This window comes from Acipenser ruthenus, chromosome 2 (genome assembly GCF_902713425.1).
Source record: "Acipenser ruthenus chromosome 2, fAciRut3.2 maternal haplotype, whole genome shotgun sequence".
In the NCBI taxonomy this organism is placed as follows: domain Eukaryota; kingdom Metazoa; phylum Chordata; class Actinopteri; order Acipenseriformes; family Acipenseridae; genus Acipenser; species Acipenser ruthenus.
The window spans coordinates 2,688,427-2,701,868 of NC_081190.1; the positions used below are offsets into that span (position 1 = coordinate 2,688,427).

Here is a 13,442-nt window from a genome sequence, read left to right on the forward strand (position 1 = left end):
CAGTAAGGACCAGCTTATCCAAATACAACCAGGGCTGGGTAAATCCTCCTCCCTTTACCTGGTCCAGGTGTTCATGGCTTCTTTCTGAAGCCAGGATTCACAAGGAAACATGTTTCTTTAATTTATTTTTTCAGGAAACATTTTCAAGAAACACAGAACTCGCTATGAAAATGGAGGAAAGAGTTAATGCTGCATTGAGCTGTGCCGCTGTCATATTATATTACTGAACTCATTTTAACTCTGGCCTGTCACACTGACAGAGCTTCTCAAAGACACTGTCATTTCAGGGGATACAAGACACATACAGTAGGAGAGCAGCTGCCCTCACTGGTGTAGATGTGTACCTTATTGTTCAGGAGACGATAACTGAACTGCTAAGTCTGGTGGGTAGCCTATTCAACAATGTGGATAACATAGAAAGAATAAGTACTCAAATCAAATTTAAAACTTGTACAGCCACTGATATTCAAAGCAATAAAGCAGGTAAAAGGGGACTTCAAAATGAAGTGCATTCTAGTTTCAGGCAACAAGGCTTATGAAGAATACATCCAGGGTGAAGTTTGAAAACAAGGACAGCTGTGCCTGTCAGCTTTGGAAGGAATCTTCCCAGGGAGTCACCAGGGGGAAATTGAACCTCAAACCAGCGTAACTGCATGCGATTTTCAGCAGATAAATGGCTTACCTGAAATTCAACACAGGTGAACACAGTCCAACAAGTCTGTTGAGAAATGGCAAATGTGTGGTACAGGTGAGCTGTTCTGAGTGAATGATAATGGTCCTAATTTTAAAATAGCACACCTTCTGTATAAAATTCAGTCACCCGCAGCACTGCATGGAGTTAACTGGCACTCCATATAAACATATACTGCAGTATACAGTACCATGGGAAAAGCATAGCAAAGTGAAACTTCAAGTTATATCTTGGTCAGGCATAGGAAGTCTCGGTAAAGCACGTAGAAGTATGATCAAGCGCAATAAAGCAAAGATTGATGATGCTCTACAATTATTATCAATGCCAATCACCCCTGTGCCATGTGTCTTTGTAGCTTTGACTGCTTCATTTATAAACAAAACACACTCTACATGGTGAACACGATGACTGCCTTCAGCCTTCACCAAACTTTTATCAAGCACTCCTTCCCTCCTATAGACAGCTTGTTTCCAAAATAGTACAGCACAGCCAGCCCCTGCAGAAACAAGCAGGACTGCAATCTGTTCCTCAGAGAAGAAATCAAAAGAACACCTCATATTGCAAAATGTTTCTAACAATATATATTTATTTATTAGTATTTATTCTTTGTGCTGGAGTTTCTCAGATTAGAACTTCAAAGAGAAGTTGTCAGCAGTTTTCAAACAGATAGATTCCAACAACATGTACACTTGCCAAGAGCATGTTAAAAAAAAACAATAAAAAAAACCCTGGACAAAAGATTCTGTGAGATAGAAAAAGCTTCTGTAAGGACGAGGTAAGCACATACCGTAGACTCTATATACCAGTGGAGGCTCCTCAGAGGAAGCAAGGGAGGTAACATTTGAAAAATAATAATATCTATCTATCTATCTATCTATCTATCTATCTATCTATCTATCTATCTATCTATCTTTTGTAGCAAGTCAGGGCGAGGGTTAAAATACTCCCTGCCAAACACACATGCAAATGCGTGTGTTAATTGTTTAATTTCATTGGTAATTGTTAAATGATCACCTGCACCTGGCAGTTATTGTAAATCAAAGCCAGGTGCCGCATTTGGAAGAGAGACAGCCAGTCTGTTCTGCACCGCTGAGTAGAAGGAAGCAGGAAGGTGAACCTTGCTGCCGAGCAGTCAAGCGAAAGGTTTACCGTGCTACAGTGTGTGAAACAGCGGGTTTGCTTGTTAACAGGTAAACAGCTTAGCTGGCCTGTTTATAGTCTGTGTGGTCCTGTATGTTTAGTTAGTGCTAGGTGTTTATTTAATTATTGCTTATTTTTTGTATTATTAAAAGTGTGTGTAAAAGCGCTAAATCCTCAAGTTTGTGTTGGGTCTACGTTTTTATAGGGGCAAACAGACGTGAGAGAGAGCGGCCATGTTACTATATATATATATATATATATATATATATATATATATATATATATATATATATATATATAGTTGTGTATCGTTGTAATATAATAATGTTCAATAAAAAACACAAATATTGTCTAAAATGCAAGAAGAAATGACATTTTAACCAAAACCCTGGATTCAACATTCCTATATTAACAGCAGTACTGTCTCCTCAGAGGAGGCAAGACTCCGTTATGAATTCCTATCTGCTATTATCCACAGAACTAGCAGTAGCAGATCACATGATCTGAGCACAGGTTTTAATTGGAGGAGCCCAGAGAGTTTTCTCATTCAGAGACCAGCCTCCTTTATAAACTCCTATCTCTATAACCACAGTACTAGTAATGGCAGGTGATGTAGTCTGAGCCCCCTGCTGATGCACTGCTACTGTGTGCTCGATTATGAGTGACATGATGGATAATGGGAATTCCATCGTTCGATTTCGTATTCGATTATCTGAAGGAGATTTTTAAAAGTGACCAAAAAAATAAAAGAAATCCATCATAACGGTAAGACAAATTAAAAAACTTGACAGAAAGTTAAATATGAAGCCAGCATGTTGTTGACATGCGTGGATGATGGGAGTTGTAGTTTTCATCTGCATTTCTACTAATTGGAAACACCTTTCAGCGTGTACCAGATAGACTACAATTATATAAAAAAGATATTGCGCACCCATATGCCTATTGTATTGTTACACCGGGAGTGTCTGTAAAGTGAGATATATTTTGAAAAAGTTTCATATTATGATACCGCTTCCTTTCTCTGTGAACAAATGTAGTTGTTAGGGTTGTTTTTTTCGGTGTTAGTGTTTGTTGGAAGCTGAATTTATATTATTTCAGCCCTGTTTGTTTATTTTCCCCAGCACTGGTAAACTCTTTCACTTTCTTTTTGCCTGTACGGTATATCATTATTTTGTTGGTCATTTATTTAAGTTTAGTGAATTAAGTCTATATAGGACGTGCTTGATTTGTGTCGGCTTTTCTCCTGTCGTAAGAACTTTGTTTAGAAAATATTGTATGCAAAGTATGTTTGTGATGTTGTCGTGAAATCGAAATGCTATATCAATGTTGTGTACAGTGTATTTTTAGACATACGCTGGCAGTGTGTAAAAGTGAAGTATATTAGAATAAACTATGATGGGCTGCTGTTTTCTTTTCTCTGTTGGCTAGTGGAGAAAATGCATTTAACAGCTGAGCAAGGACCTTTTCCAAATCTCTCCCAGTGGCTACTAGAGGCCTCATTCTAACTCTTAACATTAGCTGTATTTAAGTAACATTATAAAGGTGGTGTTTTAATTAGGTGATCTACTGTTTGTGATTAGTACCAGGTGAGTGGTTAACTTGAATAGAGGTTGATTTGCAATTTGACTGGTTTCCAGACAGCGTTTTGTAGTTGTGTGATTCCATTGAAGTGCATTGAAACTATTGTATTGCTTAAGTATTGTCTTAAATGTTTAGTATAATATAGCCTATTTGTGCGCCAGCACGAAGTGAACCGAGGAGCCTCTCTACCAAAGAGCCGGGAGTCTAGCTGTGGGAGTCCTGCGAGGAGAGGCTGTTGGACAGGTCTGTACCCTCCCCCCACCGCTCCTGCTCCCACTACAACTGTACCTATCTGTCCCACCTGTCCTGCTATGACTGTCTCTCACATCCCTGTTATTCTATCCTCTCACTCCTGTCCTCTGTCCTCTCTCTGCCGCTGCTCCCCTAACCCCTCTAAACTCATCCCTCTGCCTCTCCCCCCTCTCACTCTCTCCCTTCCCACACTCTCTCTGGTGCCATCTGGAACTGTCACTTTTCTGCTAACAAAGCTGATTTCATCTCTGCCTTTGCCTCCCACCTCTCTCTTGATTTCCTTGCTCTCACTGAAACCTGGATCTCTCCTGATAACACTAACTCCTGCTGCCCTGTCCTCTCTTACGTCTCACTGGATGGGGAGGTGGGACTGGTCTTCTCCTCTCTCCCTCCTTACTCTTTTCTGACCTCTTCTCAATCTCTGTTAACACCTCTGAATTTCACGCTGTCCAACTAACCTCTCCCTGTCAACTCCTGCTAATTGTACTGTACCATCCCCCTGGACCTCTCATACACTTTCTCGATGAACTCGACTATCTCCTCTCCTCTCTCCCCTCTCTGTCTACCCCAACTGTCCTGTTAGGTGATATCAATATCCATCTCTCCAACCCCACCCACTCTGCTGGATTCCTTCCTCTCCTTCACTCCTTCAACTTCTCTCTCTCTCCATCCCCCTCCTACCCACAAAGCTGGTCGTCAACTGGACCTCTCCTTCTCCAGGGCCTGCTGCCCCTACACCCTCTCTGTCACTCCTATGGACCTCTCTGATCACTATTTCATCTCTCCCCTCTCTCCCTACTCCACCTACCCCCACTGTCACCTCCCGCCATAACCTCCACTCTCTCTCCCCCTCTGTCCTTGCCTCCACTGCTCTCTCTCACCTCCCTCCTATTGACTCCTTCTCCCAACTCTCTGTAGACTCTGCTACCTCCACCCTCTTCTCTTCTCTCGACTCCCTCTGTCCCCTCACCTCCCAACCTGCTCGCCCCTCCCCTCCCCAACCCTGGCTCTCCTCTGTGCTCCGCTCAGCAAGAACCAAACTGCGCTCTGCTGAAAAGAAATGGAAGAGAACCAAACTCCCTGCTGCCCTAGACCTCTACCGCTCCCTCCTCTCCTCCTTCTCCTCTACTCTCTCCTCTGCTATTTCCAATCTATAATCCAAGCCTCCACTAACAACCCACGTAAACTATTCTCTACTTTCTCCTCCCTCCTAAACCCTCCCCCTCTTCCTCCCTCCTCCATCTCCTCTGATGACTTTGCCTCTTTCTTCTCTTCTAAAATCTCAGATATCTGCACTTTTTGATAGTAAAAATTATTGCAGCAACTTCTGCTTTGCCAACTTGAAGCGGGTTTGGTTGCTAATGATGTGTGCGAAGTTTCAGATCAATCGGTTCAGCGCTTCCCAAGAAGAAGATTTTGAAAGGTTTTTCCAAAAAATGCATCAGGCTGCCATCTTGGTTGACACAGGAATGCAATTCTTTTTGCATCTGAACTGTAATCTACACGGGATGATACCTGCCGAGTTTCATGTTGATTGGTTACACCGCGTGCAAACAGGAGCAGTTTAAAGTTTTGGGCGGAAAAACGACAATAATAAATAAATAAATAAATAAATAAATAAATAAATAATCTTTGCAATAACAATAGGCTTCCCAAGCCAGCTTGAAATCATAATTATGCTGCTGCTGGAAGTTTAAGGGGACACCTTTTTCCTGCCTCCCCATTTTGGGTTTTATATCTTTATGTATGTACTGTATGTGTTAATTTGACAACAGTAACAAATACATTAAATACAGAAATGTGTAAATATAACCTGGGCAGTCTAAAATGTAATGCTAGTTACTCCAAATCGTCAGTAGCACATTATTTTCATAAACACACCTAAAAAACTTACCAGTCCAGAAAAAAAAACAACCCAAGATGTTTCATTCAGGTGCTTGTACTGTAATTAGTCTTAAGCTTTTTCTAAGGGCTATTAGGAGTAAATAGCGCTGAGGCAAATTGTTGAAAGAACTCTGAGGTCTCCCTTTTTTTTCCTGGTGGATTATTTAAGAGAGTCATGTATTCAATTAAAATACTCAAGGGGGGAAGCTTACTGCATTCAGTAAGTGTGTTGTCTAAGCTTTCAACTAGTGAAATGCATCCTAAGCTGCAGGCTACATTATGTGTGTCTCTTTCTGCTCTGAATTGGGCCCTGTGTTTTTAAAGCCCATTAACCCATTAGGGTCAGAGCTATTTTCACATGTTTTTTTTTTAACTGTTGTTAGATTTGTGGTTTTAACTCATTAACCATAAAGGTTACAGGTACATGTCATACATGAATTTAATGTGCACACACTAGGCTTCCATAAAAAAGTGAAACAGTCTGAAACTCACCTCGTTCAATACAGATAAAAAACAAACATTATTTATTGTTTGTAAAATGTGTTTTAGCATGGTCGTGCACAATGATACTTCAACATGTAGGGAACATACGAAAAAAATTGAAATTGGATAAAAAATAAAGGAATTATGGCCATTTGTACAAAAGGGACCAAAAGCAACCAAAAAAAGAAAAGAAAAAATTCAAATTATTCGTCCCAGGCACCCTGATCATGTGGCACAAGATGAGGTTGTTCACTGTGGCTTGAATGGCCAGCAAGGTGGTGACCAGGGCAACATAACCCTAAACAGCTTGTGTCTTGTGCATCTGATCCTCAAACATGAAAAAAAAAAAATATATATTTGAAAATAGGTCCTTGTGCCTTCAATGTCATCATTTCTCTTATTTTTCTAATGATGTTGTGTGAAAATGTTTGTTTACTGAACCGAGGTAGGTCTGTCTTCAGCCCAGCAGTAACATTCCAAAACACTCGCGTTCAAGGCTATCTCCTAATATGGTTATCTACTGGAAATACACAAGTAGGACCTTGTTTTGAAGGTCTGAATCTCCTATTTCCAATGATGCAGGGCTCTCTCACAGTGCCTGAGTAAAACGAGTTAAAGGGCCAGATCGCCGGCAGGATATTTAACATTGGCCGGACCCTGGGCAATACAACAGAACTTGGGGACGGGGGATGGAGCGCACTGAATGTTGGCAGCAAGCATTCAAGACTCGCAGTTTATAACTCAACTGAAAACAGAAGATTGTTCTGCTGGAATAGTTAGAGGGCATGCAAAACAATACAGCTAACAGAAACCAGATACTATGAAAATGTACATGATTACTATTAATATCATAGCAATTGAAACTGAAGGTTACTCCTACAAGACAATAAAGCCACTCAGTCCAGTGTTAGACTGGATAGAGGAGCACAGCAGACCAACATGGCTTCTCTGATTTCCAGACCTCAATTCACTTACAGAACTGTGCACAGTACGTCTCTTATAAAAGCATAGCAAAGTGAAATAAAGCACAGTGAAAGCATGGCAAAGCATAGGTAACACCGTGTAACAAATTATTATTATTTTTTTTTTCCTGGGTAGTAAGTGTTATTTCCTAATTGCTTATGCCTCAAAAGTATAGAAAATGGCTATTATTCCCCACAAACTTTGCTTTTGTGACCAGGACAGTGATATTTTGAAATTTACCTATTTTCCAGAACATTCCAGATAGATTCAGTGCTGAGTAAACTTGGAGTAACTTCTAGAACTTTCTAGAACATTCCAGTAATATAAATAGTAGTATAAATATAGGGGCCTTAAGCCCACCAGTTCAGTTTAGTTCCAGCTGCCTAAGTGGATACATATCTGCATTTTTCTGAGATGGCATCAAGAGGCTGCAAGCATCCGGCAGACGCATTTTGCTATGTCTGCGGCCAATTTATCAAGACAAGAGCGAAAAAGTACTCCGTGGAAGCATCTGCTAAGATGTGTGAGGCCTACAAGGCATATTTCGGCATGCCTGTCAGTGATCAAGACAAACCCTGGGCACCTCATTTCACCTGCGAGCACTGCAAAAAATCTCTGGAAGGTAAGATGGACAATTGTTGCTCGGAATTTTATGTTATAAAATTTGTTAATTTTTAAAATTGTAAAAGTTTTTAATTTTAAAATGTTTTACAATTGTTGCGAGAATCTCTTACACATTAGTCATGGGTGTAATAAATGTATTTTTGTAGGATGGTACAGAGGGGAAAAGAGAGCCATGAAGTTCGCTATCCCAAGAATTTGGCGGGAACCCACTGACCACTCAAGCAACTGCTACTTCTGCATGGTGGACCCTTCCAAACGTCAGACTGGCAAGAATGCACCTGCTATCACGTATCCGGACCTTCCTTCATCCATCGCCCCGGTGCCACACTGCCATGAGCTCCTCGTACCCACTCCTCCGGAGAGAGAGCAGCCGTCTTTAGAAGAGAGCAGCAAGTCAGAGAGCGAGGAAGACGTTGTAGATCCAGATGACAATTTCAGAGGTGGAGCTGAGGAGAGAAACCCATACTACCCCAACCAAAAAGACTACTCACTTCTAAATCTTTTGTAGTCATTTTTGTATTACTTTAGTATAAATACATGTTAATTTGGATTCATGTGTTGTTTTTTTCTGACTTTATGTGAACGAAAAGACACAAATTCGACTGTTTTCTCATTGGAAATAGGTACATTTCAAAATATCACTGTCCTGGTCACAAAAGCAAAGTTTGTGGGGAATAATAGCCATTTTCTATACTTTTGAGGCATAAGCAATTAGGAAATAACACTTACTACCCAGGAAAAAAAAAATAATAATAATTTGTTACACGGTGTTACCTATGCTTTGCCATGCTTTCACTGTGCTTTATTTCACTTTGCTATGCTTTTATAAGAGACGTACTGTGCACAAATTGTGTTACATAGTGTTTAAAGTCCAGAGAGGTACAGTAAAGCATATTACATAGCAGACCCTGATAAACAGTGGGGAAAGCATGGGAAAACTGTAAAAATACAATACAAATTTACCAGGGTAAACGTTTCTAAGGGGTGCTTGGCTGGCTTCACCCTGAAAAGCTGGACTCCAAGTCGTTTGTATGATGACAGTGATATTCAGTTGAAGCTGCTCAGTTACCTCACATTGCAGGACTGGGACTCCTTGGTGTGCTTGCGGAACCAGGTGTGCTGTGCTTTCTTTGACTCGCCCCCTGTGATGAGGCCGTCCTTGTCCTGGTCGAGGGCAGTGAAGGAGGCCCTCGCTCGCTCCCTCTCCTTCGCAGTCAGCAAACGCACCAGAGAGTTCTGCGCAGGTACAAGAGATGGAGCCGTTCACAAACCGGATCTCTTTATCAACCACTGCACCACTGGCTTTAAATGTGTTTACTCCAGCCTTTCATTTCATGAAAGAAGAAAATACCTCTTTAATGTTACACAATGAAAAACAGACAACTTGAGACAAACAACTTCAGACCTTGAATTATATTATTTAATTGTTTGATTCAAAACATTAAAAACTGTAATAAATTACTTGAAAATATCCCCCTTGTGTCTTAATGATGTGCAATTTAACTTAGCAAACAGTGTGATTTATGGTTAAACTGCGTAACTGTGGCAAAACCCTGAAAAGGGAAGTGAAATCTAAAGGTTCATGGTGATAATTGGCGCGCACTGTTTAAAAGCAGTGCTGCTCAGTTGTAGATCTATTGGTGGATGCAAACAGAGAGCACCTGACTGTGGTTTACCTGGCTGCGGAACTTCTCCAGCACCCTGATGGACTCATGGTACAGGAAGTCCGCCCACTCGATCTGCCCCCTCTTCTCAGGGTCCAGGGCAGAGAACTGCCCCAGTTCCAGCTCCTCCATCTCTTCAGTCATCTGCTCGTCGAACAGCTGCCTCGACACAAAGTGCTTGTAGCTGAGGAAGTCATCAGACCCCAGGCTGGACTCTGGAACATCACAGACACACACCGTTACTGACATGGCACGATCTTGGCTTCCCGGACGTTCAGAAGCTTTCGTCATGCAGACTGACAGACAGCTTTCACTGCTCGTAGCACCCATCTGTTATGCAGTCCGAGAAGATCCCTTTCTCCTTCATGACTACATATTCCAGTGGGGAGGCAACTTTAGAAATGGGTGTTTCAAATCGGGTAGCAAAAATGGCAGTCAGATAACTGATAAAGACAAGTGACGGTATCAAGGCATTTCTGACATAATTCTGCAAACTTACTTAACCATTCTCTACTTATATTTCAACAGACGACTTCAATAGGACAACATGCTAGAGTGGGTGTCATTTAGATGAAAATGTAGGCTGCTGCAACACAAGGAACAGGGATATATATATATATATATATATATATATATATATATATATATATATATATATATTTATATTTATTTATTTATTTATTTAGCTCAAAGAGCCAGCTGCCCAACGTTTCGATATGTTGTACATATCTTTCTCAAGGGAGCCTGTGTTTGAATCAAAACATTGGAGGTATTTATAGGTTTTTGACGGCATGACAACTACTTGTTATTGTTTACATTCAAATCCATGATTTATTCTTACATGATGTACATATATATACATACATATATATACACACATACATACATACAGTATATATACATACAGTATATATATATATATATATATATATATATATATATATATATATATATATATATATATATATATATATATATTAGACCTTGGAATGGTCATAGCAGGGTCACCACGTTTTGATGTCACAATGGCAGGCTTCTTGACACCACTTTTTCCAGCTGAACAGTATCATAGTGCTGCCACGGCCAGCTTGACCTTCAGTTTCCAACTGAACACTCATATGAAAAGTTTGAAGTCACATACATGACAACCACTGTCTGGCCACTTTCTGGATGAAATTCAAGAGAGGCCAGAGATGCATTTTAACGGCACATCCGGTTTTAGCTCCTACTTCTGATGTCGTCATCCAAGTAAAATGCGGGTATTCCTACAAGTATTGGTTTCCGAGTACAAGTATGATTACCAGTATGAGTAATGGGCTCTCTGCACACGTCTAGTAAGTATCACATCATGCAGATTCACAAAAGCATACCTGGGATTATTTTACATTGTTTGACAAGCACCCGGATACAATGAGCTGAGATATGCAGTGAAGTCGATATGCAGTTAAGTGGAATGCCAAATCTACAGCAATAAAACATCTATTTAATATAATGATAAACTACTACTACCGGAGTCCCCGAGGGGCTCATCCAGTTAAAGCACTGCTGCTTGGACTGCACGATGAGTCACACAGCTTGGATGGCGCCAGTTCACGTTCGGGCTTTGCAAGGAGGCCGAACTTTGGTGGGGACTCCGAAGGGGGCATCACATTGACTCTGACACTCCCGGGGTGAGGGATGAGAAACCGGCAAGGACTAATTCTCATCATCGCGCAACAGCGAACCCTACTGGCCAGGCACAGAGCACATTCAGAGTGGATAAGAGGCAGGGCTGATCTCTGTTCTCTGGGATCGGTAGTCTGCACACCTCTGCTCTGGATTGCTTGGCGTAAAAGTGATTTTGACTTTAGGCTTGTGAGATCGGAGGATGTTCACACGCCCTCAGAACATCTGTGCTATGTGGGGACTCGCTGCGGTGTGGAGAAAAAACATAACTGGACAATCCAAATTGGGGAAAAAAATAAATAAAAATAATAATTGGTCACTCTAAATAAAAAAAATAATAATAAAAAACTACTACTACATACTTATTTTTTTACATACATGACCATACTCAGTATCTCTTGCAGATTCACAAAGCATACCTGGGATTATTTTGCACTGCTTGAAGGTCTCCATGAGGCTGTACACCTCCTCTTCTGTCAGCAGCAGGTTGATGTTGTCCTGCAGGATTAAACTCAGTCATTTGAGGAATTGGATAAGAGCACACAACCTACTGAGCTTGGAAATGATTCCACTTCAGCAAAACGAGTGAAACTGCTTGTGGCAAGACGTTGCTGATATGTTTTTATCAATTAAAGATATACATTTCTGGAGCGCAACTGAGTGTGCGCTTCTCTCCTTTTCTATATGGAAATGTCAATACTGCCAGGAAGTACCTGATAATCATAACAAAAACTTCGAAGTGGAAATGTTCTGAATAACAAAGACATTCTACAGTAGCAAAATAATTACAGAATGCTCAGATCACCAAACCAATCTGTGGAGCCTGTTCCACTTATCACCATAACAACAGCAGCACTGCGTTTATTCTGAAATTGAAACTCATTTTAGGATTTTAATTTGGAGACCATTAACATTGAGGGCTGGTTTCACAGACTCTGATTAGCACAAGTCTTGGGCTACCTAATGTTACTTTAAGTATGGTCGTCCAAGACTGGTGTTAACCAGGGTTTGTGAAACCAGCCCTGTCTCTAACTACACTGTCAATACACAGTGAGTGCATGTGTGGTTACACTGTATAGTCAGCAGTGTGGAGTAGTGGTTAGGGCTCTGGACTCTTGACCGGAGGGTCGTGGGTTCAATCCCAGGTGGAGGACACTGCTGTTGTACCCTTGAGCAACACACTTTATCTAGATTGCTCGAGTAAAAACCCAACTGTATAAATGGGTAATTGTATGTGAAAATAATGTGATATCTTGTAACAATTGTAAGTCGCCCTCGGATAAGGGCGTCTGCTAAGAAATAAATAATAATAGTCATAACATTGTAACTGCACAAAAATGTGTAAATAAAGTGCAATTACTCATGACATTAATGACAACAATCACTGGTGAGTTATCATTTTGTAAAATGAGGAATTACTAACGATGGTCAACTCTGTTGTGCAGCATCATTTTCAGCTTTTCAGCTTCTGTTCGGATTTAGCATGGATTTTCCATACACAGTTATTCACTAATAGCTTTTGAGATGAATTTCTTTTAAGCTTCACGTGTAGCGGAACTGCAAGATTAACCTTCTTTAAGGTAACTCAGGAACACTTCAATCTGCATTTCCCCTCAGCCATTAATGTTATTTTTTAGCAGAAAGCCAGGGAGATTTGGGCTGATACAAGAACTGAAACAGATAACAATCCTCTTGTCGTAGTGTTCATATTTAGTAAAATATAACTGTGGACATTTTACTTTACATAAATGATAAAATGCCTCTATTTTTTACTTTCACTTTGGATGGTGTCTGTAATCATTCCAAGCGGTTCTGGGTTCTGTTCCAGCAATGCTGAGTTGTTGTCATGTTTCTCTAAGTCTGCCTTTACCTGGCTTTGAACTCGCTTTGAGCTTGTGTGGAGAATCTCTTCTTCTTTCTAAATGTAGAGCAGGTCACGCTGTCACAGGATCTGAGTGGAACGGGGAAGGCTGTTCAGTTCCAGTTCCTACTCAGATTTAGTAGGAATTATAATAACTCAATATTGGAGGAGCAACAGAACCCAGAACCACAAACATTGTAAAACAGTAAATGTAAAAAATATATATATATTAAATGAAAGTCATTTGAAGCTACTTATTCTGTGATGAGTAACCATTAACACACAAGACAATGAAAGGAAGGCTTCCTATTACCTCACAGCACTGGTATAGCATTATACAGAACAATCCATTTCTAAAGAGCCATTCAAAATGACAATAATAAGCCACATTATTTTGACAAACAGAAAAAAAAAAAAAAAAACCATAATAAAACCAGCATTTGTACACGGCTTCACAGCTCCATTTAGTTGTCTGAACCCATCTTTGGGAGCATCTTTGTCATACCATCGGATGACATGAAGTTTAAGTGCCTAGTCAGTATCTAAAGTGGCAGTCATCTTCAGCTAAGAGCACATTATCAGTAATAATGTGCCTGGGAAAGGGGAACCATTTCACAGTGTTTAGTTCCTGAGT

The 13,442-nt window shown here is 40.5% G+C and overlaps 1 protein-coding gene across 3 annotated transcripts in view; it reads right to left on the bottom strand.

Moving 5' to 3' along the window:
- LOC117403922 (PHD finger protein 24-like) overlaps positions 1-13,442 on the bottom strand; it is a 47,094-nt gene that overhangs the window by 4,962 nt on the left and 28,690 nt on the right. For 2 of the 3 annotated variants that reach the window (XM_058986268.1, XM_058986258.1), the window contains 4 exons: positions 11,367-11,445; positions 9,295-9,497; positions 8,688-8,854; positions 683-718 (listed from right to left, as the gene is read on the bottom strand). In XM_058986268.1, the coding sequence (XP_058842251.1) occupies positions 683-718; positions 8,688-8,854; positions 9,295-9,497; positions 11,367-11,445 (485 nt within the window). The remainder of the gene's footprint in view (positions 1-682; positions 719-8,687; positions 8,855-9,294; positions 9,498-11,366; positions 11,446-13,442) is intronic. The other variant, XM_058986266.1, reaches the window with a different exon arrangement.